The sequence below is a fragment of the Plenodomus lingam genome (assembly GCF_022343315.1).
Source record: "Plenodomus lingam strain CAN1 chromosome Unknown contig_9, whole genome shotgun sequence".
Classification (NCBI taxonomy): Eukaryota; Fungi; Ascomycota; class Dothideomycetes; order Pleosporales; family Leptosphaeriaceae; genus Plenodomus; species Plenodomus lingam.
In genome coordinates this window covers 1,256,004-1,272,592 of record NW_027093973.1, presented here as the reverse complement: position 1 = coordinate 1,272,592, position 16,589 = coordinate 1,256,004, and the positions used below count along the sequence as shown (strand labels likewise).

At 38.1% G+C, this 16,589-nt stretch overlaps 1 protein-coding gene across 1 annotated transcript; it reads left to right on the top strand.

The window, feature by feature from the left end:
• Window positions 1–337: 337 nt before the first annotated feature.
• Window positions 338–4,663, top strand: IAQ61_010905 (uncharacterized protein; the record flags this gene model as incomplete). Its single annotated transcript, XM_003834909.2, has 9 exons — window positions 338–444; window positions 501–595; window positions 740–1,437; window positions 1,493–1,554; window positions 1,580–1,726; window positions 1,794–1,801; window positions 1,938–2,856; window positions 2,947–3,219; window positions 3,271–4,663. Coding segments are annotated over 9 exons (3,603 nt in total), but the record flags the coding sequence as incomplete, so codon positions are not given.
• Between the last annotated feature and the right edge of the window lie 11,926 nt (window positions 4,664–16,589).

The window sequence follows — 16,589 nt, the reverse complement described above, 5'->3', positions numbered from 1 at the left end:
CTCGGGTCCACCCCACTATGTCCCGGGCAACAACACGCCCGGCTGGGCTGCATTGCCACGTCGTTTCTGCATATCGATGCGCGCATCTCCTTCACCTCGTCCCGGTGAGGGTTGGGAGGACTGTGTGGTGTTGGGTGAGTTTGACGACGGTTTGTCTGGGTGTAGGTAGTAGTAGCAAGTCAGAGAGCACAGGTAGTCGGTTCCCTAGCTCGGCTAGAAAGGCAGCCAATGCATTAGCGCAGAAGCACATGAATTGGATCACCCTCACCTTTGATGTCAGCCACTCGCTCGGGGCTATCCAAGAGCTCCCCCCCCCCCCCCCCAGACATAGCTACAGCCTACTACCACCCCATCGTCATCATTGCCTTGTACTCGCACAATGCCGCTGCCCACATCGCTGCCAGTCATTCCGTCCTTCCGCAAGCAGCATCTCCTGGTTGAGTTGTGAGTCAAAGAGGCACCACGGCTCGACAACACATCAGGTCCTAACAAGAGCACAGCTCTAGTCTGCGCTACGCTCAATTAGATGGTGTCTTCGTGAGCATAACGCCTGGCGACCCCTCTCTATGGGTGGGTGTCATCTTCGTTCGTAAAGGTATTACTGCCTGACCGACCCCATGGCCAAGCGAGTGGTGGAGTTATTTGTTTGTTTTTCTGCTTGCTACAGCCTACAGCCGGTTACCTCGCAACTGCACCCAGACATTGATGCTGGATGGATTCATGTGTTCACGCTAGGCAGGTCCATATGCGCCTGCAGTATTACGCTTCCAGGTTGCATTTCCAACCACATATCCGACTTTACCACCCCTTGTGACCTTTTCCACTGACGTCTTTCACCCGCTGCTGACGCCACTCACCACCTACACGTACACAACGGGCTCCCTGGATACCGATACTGTCAGCGCAACCGATGAGGAACGACTCCCGCCCGGTGGATTCAGTCTTCGGCACGGCTTCCCTCACTGGTTCAGACGGGCTCAAAGATCACTGCCGGCTTCCCGTGATGTCAGTGCATCAGCCGTGATGACTTCTGACCAGCCGCCGGCTGATGACGCTGCTCCCCATCACGCTCCTGCTGCCTCCATTGGCCCCTCTGTCCCCAAAGACATCTCCATGGTCAGAGTCCTCGAGTATATGAGATCGACGTTTAGTGATGCTTCCGTCCTCGATGCCCTGCCATTGGAAGCAGCGGCAAACCCTGGGGCCTATCACGCATGGCAAACCTATCGAGGCCTGAAGTCGCAGTCTAGTCCGACTTCGCCAAGTCCCCACACCGCCAACGGCGACAAGGCCACTGCAGAGAATTCGACGCTGGGTAGGAACCGCCGCCCAGGGGCTTGGAACTGGGAGGGGGTCTGGGAAGAGCGCGTGAAGAAAGCAGTCAAGGCTAGTCTTTTGGACTCTGTCCTATATGGTACCAGTGTGGGAGACGATATCGTATGGTTCAAAGGCATCACCATAACTTTCTGCAGTTTGGCTTACACGTGAACAGATCCGTTTCCGCGATGGCGATGAAGAATCACTAGACAAGATGAAAATCAAGCTGGAAGCGTTGTCTAGAAATGTTACCGAGGCCTAGGGAGCTTTTCTTTATGGAGACTGCGAGATGGCTAGACGTAATACCCGATGCTCTTGAAAGGTTCTGGCTACGACAACTATCATTCTGCACCTGCATATCGCTCGTCTTTGTCTGCTGTCGACACGATTCAATGTTTCTTGTGATGTGGTAGGTGCGCCTGACCTTGTTTACATGTCTGTGTGTACCTTCCGCATCTGTTGCTCTTTCTGGGCAGCCTGGACGGTGAGCTGCCTTCACAAATGTGCTCTCACACGATACCCTCTCGAATACTTCCTTCACCAGATGGCCCAAGTGAACATTAGCTGCAATTCTTATCATCCGCATCTTATAAACCTCTAAGATTCATCTGACGTCACAGAATTACCCCTTGGGCACTGTGAGCGTGTCACAGTCACAGTCACAGTCACGGTGAAGACGACCAAGACGAGCGGACAAGCTTGTCCGTTTGCACTCGGCACAATCACAATGGCAACCTCAGCAACCAACGACATTGACCTCACTTACGCAATCCTCTGTCCGCCTCCCCTTGCTATCCAGAAGAAGCCACGCAGAGCAACATTCCGTCGACGTATCCTGCAAAGGTCAGTCCCAAGTGAAAGTCACGACCAGTACGTCTTCGGTCCACTGGACGATATCATCGACGTGATCAAAAGCAACATCTGGGAGTCACCGCCAGACCACAGTTTTGCTGAATCCGTTGTTGAGTGGGAGAAGCTGCCTACAGCACCCTCGATGTGGACCATGACGCCTTTGCCTCTGAGCCATATGCCCAGCGACCAGCCTCTAACGATTCACAAGAACAGGAACAGCCGCTCATCAGCGTCGGACTCGAGTATGAGTGATCCAATGACTCGGTGGCGCAAAGGCAGTCAGGACGAGGGGTTGCGCGGTGGTCCAGTAGGCCCACTGCCATGGCCGCCGCTTGATCCAATGGTGTCGCACGAGTCTACATCTGCACCACAGCCTTCAGATCGTACCAGCGGCTCAGAGCGCCCGACTGCGCAACAGACGCTACAAGACGTTGTTCACAATGGGGCGCATCGCTCAGACGCAACGAGAAGACGCCCATCCCGATTGCGCTTCTTCACCAACGGGTTCCCACGACGGCGCCGAATGGGTACCGGTGATACGGGTGCAAGTGCCGATGATACGTCAACTGCCCTCTCTTCATCGGTCGAGGACACGCTTGCGCCCCATAGTCCCGTGTATGAAGGCGCAGAAGAGAGAGAGCCAAGCGACGAAGCTGTCGAGTCCTACATCCGTAACAACACGAAAGAGTATGTTTCATTACCCGACCTAACAACCATCCCACTTGATGACTGCGCTGGTTTATCCCTCTGATTTTGTATGTATTCTGATAATTGTAGCGGGACCAGACTTGAGCGGATCATTGATCGGCTTGAAAAACGGCTTCCTTATCTGGCCGAGTGTGAGCCTGAACAGCTAGATGCTCTGGTACCGTACATTTCCTCTGAACTGCCAACGACATTGCGGACAGCAGTTAGAGTGTTTGCAGAGAAGAAAGTGCTTACAGAGGGGATTGAAGAGATGGACATTGCGATTAACATCGAAGGCGTATTGCACAATCGCAAGCCTCGGCGAGATGGCTCGGTCGATGTCATCATCGTTGTCGACAACGGGTATGCTTCATGCCAACGGAAAGGAGTGTCTTAGACTGATCGACTGCGCAGATACTACGTGACAAGATCTTGTCTTGAGAAGGCGCTGGATGCCGCCAACGGGACGTTGTATCATCTAGTTCGTGGCGATCGTCTGGCCCTCTACACGACGCATTGCACTCACAAGGAAGTCACGGGGAATCGTCCAGATCGCCACTATCCCTTATGTCCATTTGCTAATGACGTCGAGGATATCTTTAGAGATCTGATCACTGGCATTGCACATCATGGTACGCAGGGTTGGAAGCCACCGCGTCCTAATCCATCCATGACGGATGTCATACTCGGCATAATGAGATCGCTAGAGGACCAAGGTCTGAAGAAGAGGCGTACACATATCCTCCTACTCTCGCCCGCTCCATGTGTTCTGCACGACATGTCGAAGTGTTTTCCTGATGTCTTCATTCATCGGATCAATTCTGCCATACTTCCCTACCGCCGCGAACCGGAGCCGCAAGACGCTGTCTGTCGAGAATCATGCTGTAAAAACGTCTTCAGCAGCAACTGGAGTTCCCAAGAGTCTGTTGCGAATCGAATCAAGCGCATCCTGAAGAATGCTCGCTCCGAGGCACCAGTTGGGGAAGTGACCGACCTGTCCATCGATCTGCGGGCCAGGGACGGCTGTGAGATTGTCCGGTGTGATATAAGTCGAGACGGCACACAGCTGCGTCTTGGCCAAGTACACACCTTCTTCGCTCGTATTCGAGTCACCAAGGCAATGACTCGAGCTGTGGATATGGAATCGAAGAATCCAGTATTCAACTCTAGTCTCGACGCCACAGGTTCAAGGCGGGACTTGCAGAATGCCATCATCCGCGGCGCCACCAAGGTCCACCTGTTGGATGTCCAGGTTCTCTACCGGAATTCCATCAACATATCAGATAGTTGGAACTACACCGAGACACCGCTGCTACTTTTCACTCACCTTGGCTCCCTCTCCATACCCTCCGACCAGTCCATGGAAGTCTACAAGCGCCATTACTTCCACCTCGTCAACCAGGGCACACTTCACGCCGCCAAGACGACAGCCTCGACGCTGCGATCCAGGGTCCCTGAGCAGCACCGATTCGCCACAGACTTGCTCGACCGCATGCTCAAGGAACTCGTCGCCCATGAGGCTATCCGCGCGTACGAGGACACTTTCAGACAGCGCCTTCCACTCTGCCCCGGACCCATCGATATCGAGACGTCGGCCCATGACTGGCTTGTCGAGTTGTGGAGTCGACAGAGGAGTAGGCGGAGGGGCGTGGCTGGTGTTGATGGGAAGGGGATAGGTGAGTTGGTCTTGGGTGTGGATGGACTGTGATGCTCTATGGAGGAGGCTGGAGTGTGCATGCGTGGGCGTTGGGCATCATGTGCTAGTGTAGTGTGTTGGATGTTATGGGTGCCATTTCTTCTCCGTTTAACGATGTGCGGATTTTTTTTTTCGAGGGCAAGGGGGTGTACTTGGAATTCGCCAACTCTGTCTCCCATGGGAATCAGACTGTGAGGCTGGAGTAGTTTTAGTATGCAGAACCATTTCATACTTCATACTATACCATACCATGTTATAACAAACTATACCACCCCCCAATCCTCTAATTCATACATGCGCGAGTATATACTGTGGTAGCTGTGCTAGTACCTATCTATGCTGGCAGCTGGCAGTCGTGCTAGTTGTAACTGCTGTGGAACTTTGCTGTCTTTGTATGCCTGTTGGTAGTGGTAGTGGTAGTTATATTGGTATATGGTTTGTGGTTTGTAGATTGTGGTTTGTGTTGCACGGGGTAGGAAGATGGGCTAGACGATGTGCAGTTCATGGCTGGAATTTTTGTACAGGGGATAGCAAGGTAGAGAGGTATAGGGTGTGCGCAGTGTACAATGTACATGTACAACTTTGGCAGTATAAGGGATGAGGGCTGGGATTTGTCGCTTGTTGGTGTTTGAATATTGTTGCCTATTGCTGCTGGGTGTTTGTGCCTGCTGTGGTAGATAGGATCTCTGGCCCCAGGGCCTGACCTATCCTATCTGTGGAAATTTGGATCACTAAGGTCAGGAATGATTTAGGAGATAGATTATTAGATTGTATCTACTACGATTGGACTTATATATATAGAGCTTTAGCTACCCTTACTAGAAGGTGAATAATTAGTAAACCTTCCTTACTAGAGCTCCTGCTTTTTATTAGGCACTTGTTAGTAAGCTAGCAGTTAATTAGATAGTAGGTTATACAGGGGTATTAATAAGGATTAATTAGGATTAATTAGATTAAGATACTCTATAATCTAGTTAATATCCCTCCTGTAACACACCCCCTAGGTATAGGTAGATCTTTAGTTATTATAGTTACGCTTATAGTTAGTAGGTAGTGTAGCTAATTAGAGTGTTATATATCTAAAGGGTTAAATTAGCTTACCCTTTAGATACTAACTGTAACAATAAGGCAGAATTGCCTGCCTATTATTCTATGCTAAGTTAGGCCTAATAAAGGCCTGACTTACTAATATATATAGAGAACAGCTCGCCTATAGTTAGGATAGGCATGTTCTTCTTGTCCTTTTGTACAAGACCTATAGGTGTAGGAATCTTATCCTTTTCTATATAGACGCGCACTCCTATATGCCTTTAAGTTATATAGGATACCTTTTAGATACTCTACCTACCTAAGTTATTATATTATAAGAAGAATATTATCCTAGCTAGTAATAGTATTTAAGAATATCGCACTTGTTATTATTTTAAGCTACTAATTTAGTTCTAGTAGCTACCTAACCCTATAACTCCCTAGTTAGAATAGCTATTAGAACTTCTAATAACTAAAGCCTATAGGCTTAGACTTCTAGACCTATAGGTAGTGCTAGATTACCTTTTAAAAAATCGCGTTAGATTGCGTTAAGGTAGAGACCTAGAGACTACTAAAAGCCTAGAGGAATTAGAGGCAAAGCTAATATCCTTCTATAACTAAACCCCCTAAAAGAAAAAAAAAGATTTATTATTCTTATTAACTATAAAATATTAGATAAAGGTAAAGGAAGAGTATCTAGTTTAGCTACTTTTAAAAGCCTATTTACTAATAGAAAGAAATTAGATAAGGAAGACTTAATTAATAACGCCCTCCTAGAAGGACCTACTTCCTATCTATCTCTTAAGGTACCTTATGCTCCTAGGAGATCTTAAAGTAACACCTCCCTTAAAGATAAATATATATTAACCCTATCTAAAAAGAAGAGGTTAAAGGAATAAGTTAAGCAACTTACTAATTAGTTATACAACACCTCCCTTTAGGAGGAGATATAGGGTACTACATAACTAGGCTAGTCTTTAGCTACTATATTAAACCCTATAGTATATACTATAAAAGCTAAGAGATAATCTAAAAAGTCGCTAAATATCTCTATACTTAGTAATAGTGCTAATCCTACTTTTAGATAATAGCAGGTATCTATTTAGGATAGGCTAGAGATTAATACTAATTACTACCCCTCTTCTAGAGCTTAGATAGCGTTAGTCTAGGGACACTACTTAGGACTAGCAAGAGAATACTTAGAGCCACGTTACCTATCTAATTCCCTAAGTCTTTAGTTCTAAAAAGCTAAGAAAATAATTACTCTTTTTTAAACTTACTTTATTACTAGAAATAAGATAGCTAAGAGTTAGACTATATTTAACCACCTGTATATAACTAATATAGAGACGTTCCCTACTTTTAAGTTATAATTCTAGAGTCTTGCTATTAGAGGAGAAGTACCCTAATTAAAGTAGTATTACTACCTCTAGATAAAGATTACACCTTCCCTAAGAATACTAAACCTTACTTTTTAATAAAATTAGTATAATAATTTTAAGACTATAGTAGATTATCTTACTACTTTTAATATAGAATACTACCTATACCCTACTTTATCTACTCCTATATAGACTACTCTATTATCTAGAAAAGGACTAACCCCCTTCTAATACTCTAGAAACTAGTCTTATTTAGATACTAATTAGAAACCCTATAATAGACCTTTAATAGCTAAACCTTATATACCCTACTTATAATAATAAGGTACTATCCCTTAAACTAATTAACCCCTATCTACTACGCTAGCTATTCCTAGCGCTACTATAATAGGAACTTGCTATAATTATAGAAAGCCTAGGCACTTCTCTAGTAACTACCTTAAACCCCCTAGGATTTAGGCTATAGATGTGGAATAGGTTGCTAAGAATTCTAAGGAAGAAGATACCGCTAAATTAACTAATTTAGATAGCTATTAGACAGGAAACAACAACGCCTAGGAGGATCCTCCTTCCTAAGCCTAACTTAATTTAACCTATTAAACCTTTCTTTAACTAGATTATTTATTAGTTCCTATTTACTTATATGTATAACCCTATACCTTAATAGATCTAGTATTTGCCTAAACGCTTTAGTAGATACTAGGGCCTAAGGTTATTTATTTCTTAATTTAAAACTTACTTATAATATCTCCTCTATACTTATGGTACCTATCTAAAAGCTACTATATAAGCTTACTATTAAAGGGTTCTAGGATTGGATTACCTCCTTAGTTACCTACTATATTTAGCTTTATATAATAGTTAGTAGCTAAACAGTTTATAACTACCCCTTTATAATAATAGACTTAGGTTCTTAAGATTATATTATTAGATAACACTAGCTAAAATAGTTCTAAATCCTAATTAATATAGATAAATCTTAACTAATCTAGCTAGAGAAATATCCTCTAACCTATAACCCCGCACCTCCTATTCTAGTATAACTCTACTAGCAAGTGCTATCTACTCTAGTTACCTATAATATCTTATAGAGAGACGCCCTTTAGGATTAAGAGGAGAACTAGAACTAAAATAGTCCTAGTTTAATTAGTAGGATACGTGGTATACTTAAGATTCTAGCTACTTATAGGGCTACTACTAAACCTATTATACTACCTACCCTAATTTAATTACTAACTATTACCCTACTTATAAAATTCTAAATTACTACTATTTCTACTAATACTTTCTATTTTAATATAAAAAAATCTTCTTTTAAATTCTTTACTACTAGCCTATATAAGATTAAGCGTAGGATCTAAACCCTATCTAAATAGGATATTCTTAACTATAGCTTGCTAGATTAGAAGCTCCTATCTAACTATAACTCCTATTAGTACGTCTTTAATAAGGCTAAGGCTAATAAACTTCTAATCTACTAGCCTTATAACTATAAGATAGTCCTAGAGGAACCCCTTCTAAACTACTAGAGTCCCCTCTACTATTAAAATACTAAGGAACTCTAGGCTACTAAGGAATATATATAAGAGCACCTATAGAAAGGTTTTATTAAGACTAGTTAGAGCCTATTTGCCTCTCCTATCCTATATATTAAGAAGCTAAATAGAGGCCTTAGGATCTGTGTAGATTACTATAAGCTTAATAGCTTAATATAAAAGGACGCGTATTTAATATCCTATATAGATAATCTATTATCCTAGCTAGCTAAAGCAAAAATCTTTATAAAATTAGATATTTATGCTGCCTTTAATAAGATCTAAATAGACCCTAACTTAGAGAAGTGCACTACTTTCTACACTAGGTATAGTGCCTATAAATACAAAGTCCTACTATTTAGGCTATATAATAGACCTATAACCTATTAGCGTTATATAAATAATATACTAATAGATTATTTAGATAGCTTCTATATTACCTATCTAGATAATATCCTAATCTACTCTAAAAACCTTGCTACTTATAACGACTATAATTAAAAAGTCCTTAAGTATCTTTATTCTGCTAGATTACAGGCTAATATTAAGAAAAGCGAATTCTATACAACCTATACCTGTTACCTTAGATATATCCTAACTAACAAAGGCTTAGAGGTAGACCCTAATAAAGTTAAAGTACTCTAAAACTAGTCTACTCCTAAGATAATAACTAGAGTAAAGTCCTTCCTAGGATTTACTAGATTTTACTAGCAATTTGTGGAAAACTTCTCTAAGATAGCTAAGCCCTTAACCACTCTTTAGAGCCCTGCTACCCTATTTGTATAGACTTTAGAATGCTAACAAGCCTTTAACTAGCTTAGGAATGCCCTACTATTAATCCTAAGCTTAGCTTACTTCTATCCTAAGTACCCTCTAAAACTAGAGATAGACGCCTCTAATAGAGTTATTGCAGCTATCCTCTTATAGGAGCATCCTAATAGGAAATAGTACCCTATATCCTTCTTTAGTTAGACCCTTACTAGTTCTAAACTTAACTAGGAAATCTATAATAAAGAATTATTTTTAATAATCTACGCCTTTAAGAAATATTATACTAACCTAATAAGTACTTAGCACCTTATTAGAGTATATACAGACTATAGAGCACTAGAGTACTTTATGTCTACTAAAGTCCTTAGTACTAGGCAAGCTAGATAGCTAGAGGTTATAAGTCCCTTTAACTTCTAAATTAAGTATACTCCTAGATCTTATAACGCCTAAGCTAATATCCTAAGTAGAAGGGAACAGGATATAATTAACCTAAAGACTACTTAAAGGGATAATTACTTATAAGTAATAATTGCCCTAGATAGGTTATACCCCTAAATTAACTCTAACTTAGCGCAAGACTACCTAGCTAAGCGTTCCTTACTAATCCTTGCTTTAATTATAGCAGTTTAGAACCCTATAACTCTTAGATCCCTAGAACTTATTAAAACTCTTCTCTAAGAAAATAGGTCCTTATTCCTAATAGAAAGATTAGAGTTGCCTAAGCACTATTAGATAGAAAATAGACTCCTTCTCTACTAGGATTAACTTTGCGTGCCTGCTAGATTAGTCCTATACACTAGACTAATTTATAAGGCTTATAATTAAGTGTCTACTACCTACCTATTAGCTACTAAAACCTATTAGATTCTGGCCTAATATTACTACTAAAAAGGTATAGAGACTACCTATAAATGCTATATTTAGAATTGTATCCTATATAGGAGAGGGCACATAAGATAGCACTAACTCCTAGGTATGCTACACCCCCTTCCTATCCCTAGTCTACTAATGCAGCACCTGTGTATTAATTTTAAGGATTTTCCCTAGGATTAATATAGTTATAATTAGATTATAGTTATTATTAATTATCTATTAAAGCAAGCTATTACTATCCCTTGCTATAAAACTATAGACGCCTAAGGTATAGCTACCTTATTTGTGTAGTAGGTATACTAATTTAGACATACTCTAGATACTATTATTTCTAATTAAGGCCCTTAGTTTATATCTAGTTTCTAGTCTAAGTTCTATTAGATTATAGGCACTAAAGTTAAGCTCTCTACTACCTACTATAAATAAACTAATAGATAGACTAAGATTATAAATAAGTATATTAATTAGAGACTAAGGCCTTTTATATCCTATTACTAGGATAACTAGAGCAAGTTATTACTAATAATAGACTGTGCCTAAAGTACTCTTCTATATTTATCTATTAGCATAGCTCTATATTAGCTCCTCTTTAGCTCCCTACTAAAGTAAAGTTAGTATTAGAAACTAGAAAAGACCCTATCTACTATACTAGAGAAACTAAACTATAAGGACACCTTATCCCTTACTACTTAGATATATAATATATAGAAGATTACTAAATAAAATATAAAAAGAGCTTAGGACTAAATACGCTCTACTACTAATTACTATTACTATTTAGTTAACTAGAAGGTTAGTAACTATATTTATTTATCTACTACTAATCTTACTATTTTATAACCTAGCTAAAAACTATCTAAACGCTAGGAAGGTCCCTTTAAGGTATTAGAACAAGTAGGAAATGCGTATTGCCTCTAATTACTACCTAGTTCTAAGATCTATAATGTTTTCTCTCCTAATATACTATATAAAGATCCCTAAGACCTATTACCTAAATAAGAGGCTCTAAAACCCCCTAGTACCCCTATATAAAGTATAGAGGAATAGGAGGTAGAAGAAATCCTAGCTAGCAAATTATATTAATCTAAGCTAAAATACAAGGTTAAGTACGCTAGATATAATTCTAATCCTATTTAGTATCCTGCCTCTAACTTTATAGGTGCTCCCTATAAATTATAGGTATTCTACTAATAGTGTCTAAATTAGCTAGGTCCCCTATATAGCTTACTAAAATAGATTTAGGCCTAGGAAAAAGGTAAAGAGGATCTAATATTACTTTACAATAATTATACCTAATATTAGGACTAATTTACATCCTATTTAGCTATATATTATACTATTAACTACTATCTATTACTATTATTTTTATTACTATTTATTATTATATTCTATTTAGAACTATTCTAGAACCCTAAAGGTTGCTAAGATACTACTACTAGGAAACCTCTTTATTCTATATCTATCTCTCTATTAGAACCTAGTTTAGACTCTATATTAGCTAAGATAGCGCCTAGACTAGGTTTCTTAGCTAGCTTCTAGATAACTAGTATAGCAGGTGCAGGAGCAGGTATAGAAGCTAGTACTAATTTAGACGCCTTCTTATTAAGCACCTTTATCTTAGCCTATACTATAAGGGTTACCTCCTAATTTAGTACTATTTCCTCCTTAAGTTTATTAATAGCCCTTATTAAGCCCTTAACTACTAAGACTATCTTATAAATACTATTCTAAAGCTAATATAAATTAGATATAGTAGTATAATATATAGCTATAAGGATCTTAGTAGCTTCTATACCCTTAGTCTAAGTATTAGTAATAGTAACGCACTTAGCTAGGTTTTAGGTAGTTTCTTAAATAGTAGCCTTAAACTACTTAATATCCTTCTAATAAGTAACTATAGCTTCCTTATCCTTATCCCCTTTAGTAGGGTTTGCTACTAGGCTATAGTACTTATCTAGAGCACCCCTAAGGGTAGAGTACTCTAGGCTAATAAAGGAAGGAATCTGCTAGGATTAGTAAAGGAACCCTATTAGACTTAGATACTTACTAGATTATAATACTTATTCTAGGAGATATAGTACTAGCACTTCTTAGAATTCTTTAACTTAAAATTAAAATTATTAAACTTGCCCCTAGCTAGAGCCCTAACTACCCTTATATAGAGAGCGTAATAAGCGACAGGGAGGACTCCTAGTGGTACTAGTACTAGCATAGCTAAAAGTTCTAATTTAGATTAGTAACTACTTAATTATATAGATTAAATACTTACTAGATTTTAGATAGATTAGGTTAAATAGTTAAAAAATTAGGGATATAGGAATAAGAAAGTTAGTAAGTAGAGGGCTAGTTATAGGCAGGCTAAGGATAGGGGTCCATGCCCTAGGAACAAGAGGTAAAGGTAGATTTATTTTATAAGAGCTTTTCTTTAATAAGGGATCTAAACCTAATCCTAAGAATAGGGACTATCCTTTCTCTACAGGAGGGGGTAGTGTAATAATAAGGTAGAATTGCCTGCCTATTATTCTATACTAAGTTAGGCCTAATAAAGGCCTAACTTACTAATATATATAGAGAATAGCTCGCCGATAGTTAGGATAGGTATATTCTTCTTATCCTTTTATACAAGACCTATAGGTGTAGGAATCTTATCCTTTTCTATATAGACGCGCACTCCTATATACCTTTAAGTTATATAGGATACCTTTTGGATGCCCTACCTACCTAAGTTGTTACATTATTGTGTTGCAGGAGGGATATTAACTAGATTACGGAGCATCTTAATCCAATTAATCCTAATTAATACCCCTGTATGACCCACTATCTAATTAACTGCTAGCTTACTGCTAAGTGCCTAATAAAAAGCAGGAGCTCTAGTAACAAAGGTTTACTAATTATTCACCTTCTAGTAAGGGTAGCTAAAGCTCTATATATATAAGTCTAATTATAGTAGATATAATCTAATAATCTATCTCCTAAATTATTCCTAACCTTAGTAATCTAGATTTCTATAGTTATAAGCCTAGTTTGCGCTTTACCTTATTAAAGATTATCCTATCTATTTAAGCGTATTGTTTAACTTAGATACTAAGCTAGCAAGCTTTACTTTTTCCTTTATACTATTTCTTAAGCAGAAGCTTATATATTACTCTTCTACTATAAGCAACTAAATTCTAAAGGGGGATACCCTACTTACTAGATTAACTAACTAGCCTACCTAGTATATTTAATTTAGATACTATACCCTAACTAAAGGGATCTAGGTAGAGGTAGACCCTAATACTTAGGATACTAAAAACTACTTTAAGAATAAACCTATTAAGCCTAATATACTAACAGGTATCGCGCTATCTAATATAATAAGCGAGTAGTACAAACTCTAAATAGCTTAGTACTAAGCCTGCTTATTAGATTAGGTATTAAAGTTATTAGTAATCTAGAACCTTTTTATATAGGTTAATAATATAGTAGATTAAGGGATCCTTACCCTAGCCTATATAGAGCTTGTTAATTAAGGAAGAGTAACCCTCTAAGCACTTATCTAAGTGCTCTGCAACAACCTAGCGCTAACTAATTTAAGCGCTGTAACACTAGCAAGATTATAGTACAAAGCTTATCTTACTAAGGTAAAGATAAGTAGCTAAGACGCTAATTACTAGTAGAAGGAGTAGATAATCCTATATACGCAAGCTAAGGTATATAATATTCCTAATATTAAAGGATAGCTTATAGTATAAGATTATCTTAAAGCTCTATCTACTAGGATCTTACTAGATTAGGGTTAAACTATGTTTTAAAGGATTATTAAAAAGTTAGTGATAGGAGAGCTAACTTATAACCTCCTATAGGTTACTAAGATCTATTTATTACTTCTCTAAGAGAATAATATAAGATTAAGCTCTAAGGGTCCTAGAGTATTTGCAATAATAGGAGCTCCACCTTCTAATTAACCTAAGAAGGAGTCTTTATACCTATATAGTAGATCCTACCTATAGAAACCTCCTAAATACAAAAACGTTATTAAAGCTTAGACTAATATAGGTAACAAGCTTACTACTACTTAATAATTAGAGATTAAGAAAAAGATTAATAGGAATTAAAAATTTAAAGAGATAAGAAAAGCTCTAATTAAGTCCTATCCTATTAATTAAGATTATAGTAGTAAGGTAAGCGCGATTACCTATCTAGGTAGTATCTAGGCGGCACTAATTAACCCTATGTTAATAGCAGAGAAAACAAACAGGATCTATTTAACTATAGACTTTAAAGCTTACGCTCTATTAAAGAGCACTATCTTTAACAATAGGGGTGCAGTACACCTAGTTAATAATATAAGCTACCTAGAAGAAAGTTTATTTAGATTAGTTAGATATAAGATAGTTAAAGCAGGAACTTAAGCTTTTCTAATCTTAGGTAGAGGGACTAGAGTAATCCCTAATACTCTTAATATACTAAGAGGTCTAAAAATAGAAGATTTAGTGCTTACTAATATAGTGTTAGTAGAAGGTTTTTATATAAATATTATATTAGAAGCTTAATTGCTTAAAGCAGGAGTTTAGTTCCTTAGGCTAGATACTACCTTATAGTTTAGATTATTAGAAAAGAGCGTTGTATTAGCTAAGTTACTACGCAAGTTTAACTTAACTTTTCTAGAATATAAGCCCTCTACTCCTTATCTAATAATCTAAAGTATAGTGCCTAAATAACCCTAATAATCCTAGATAACTTACCTAAGATATAATAGTAAGGAGCTTTAGCACTAATAATTAGGCTACTTAGGACCTAAGGCGCTTAAAGCTCTAGTTAAGTTAGTAATAAATATTAGGATTAAAGGAACTGCTAGAAGCAAATATGAGCACTACGCTATTATACATGCCTAATAGGTTATATTAAGATAACTAAGGGAAAGATTACTACGTCTATACTACTAGGTATTATAGGATCTATTTAACATGCTAATAGGTATAGCTTATAAGTAATAGATCTTAGTATTAAAGTGTAACTACTTAGGAAAGCTTTATACCTATTTACTATAAGCTAAAAACCTTAATAAGATTATATAGGTATTTAAAAATTTTAAGAGCTTAATACTTAACTAATATAAGCTTAGTATAGTTAAGATTATACAAGATAATAATATTACAACACTCTCTTAGCGTGGTAAATCTTGCTTTTAGATCTAGGCAGCTAATAATAGTATTAAGATTAATAGCTTACCTGTATATACCTATAAACCTAATAGAGGAGTAGAAAGAGTAGGGTAGGAGATTATAATAATATTAATTAAAATAAGGATTAGTGCTAACCTACTAACAAAGCTCTAGCCTAAAATTATTAAAGTAGTAACTTAGCTTTATAATATAAGCCTGTCCTATACTTATAATATAATATTACCTAATAAAGTGCTAGATTATTAGTTTACTAGATACTTTAGGTAGTAGTAACTAGAGCAGATAAGGGAGGCAACTACTAATCTCCGCCCTAATTAGAGCGGAATATACGCCTATTGCTATTAAGCTTACCCCCTTAAAAGAGATTAAGCAGCTAGGTGTTATAAGAGGGTTTTTAAGGTGAACCCTTAGGGTTATATTAGATATCTAGTAGGATATAGAGTTTCTAATATATATAGGATATAGATCCCCTTACTTAATTAGATTATTATAATATAGAATATTACCTTTAATAAGGATCTTTTCTATAAAGAGAAAGATCTAAAGTAGCTTTAATAGTTAGAAGCTTAAAAGATAGTTAACGTTATTAGTAAAGATAAGATCTATAATACAGGAGAAGTATATAAAGAGCTTAATATCTTTAATTAGCTTTATATTATAGTAGAGTAATATAAGGAGTCTAGTAAGCAAGAAGGACTAAACCTAGTATAGGAGCTAGGGGTAGGGTAGAGCTAGAGAAGGTAGATAATTAGGCTAGCTAGCCTAGTAATTTATAACCCCCTAAGCAGACACCTCTAGCGTAGGTACTAAGTATAGCTAGCTTAGTATAAAGGATCTATATAAAGTCCCCTAAGCCTATAGGACTCTAAACTCCTAAGCTAATACTAGAACTAAATTTTAGTATAGGAGGCAAAGGATTTATATAGGATATAGATTAAGGATTAACTACCTAAGAGGATAGTAATCTAACCTATTTTAACGCTATAATTAGTATCTCCTAGGAAAGACCTAGAGGGGAGAGTGCTATTAGTAGGTTACTCTATAAGAGCATAGAGATAGGTAAGGGCACCCTATCTAGCTCTTATAGGGGTGGTAAGCAGAGCTCCTACCTACCCGCTTTAGGACTAGATTCTATATCTCCTGTAGATCCCTTATAAGCGGCACCTAGAGCTCCTAGAAAAAGTAGAAAACTATAAGTTAAAGGACTACTACTAACGCGTGTTAGTAAGCAAGCTTAGGGATAGGACCCTAATAAACTACTAGGAGGCTCTATAAGTAT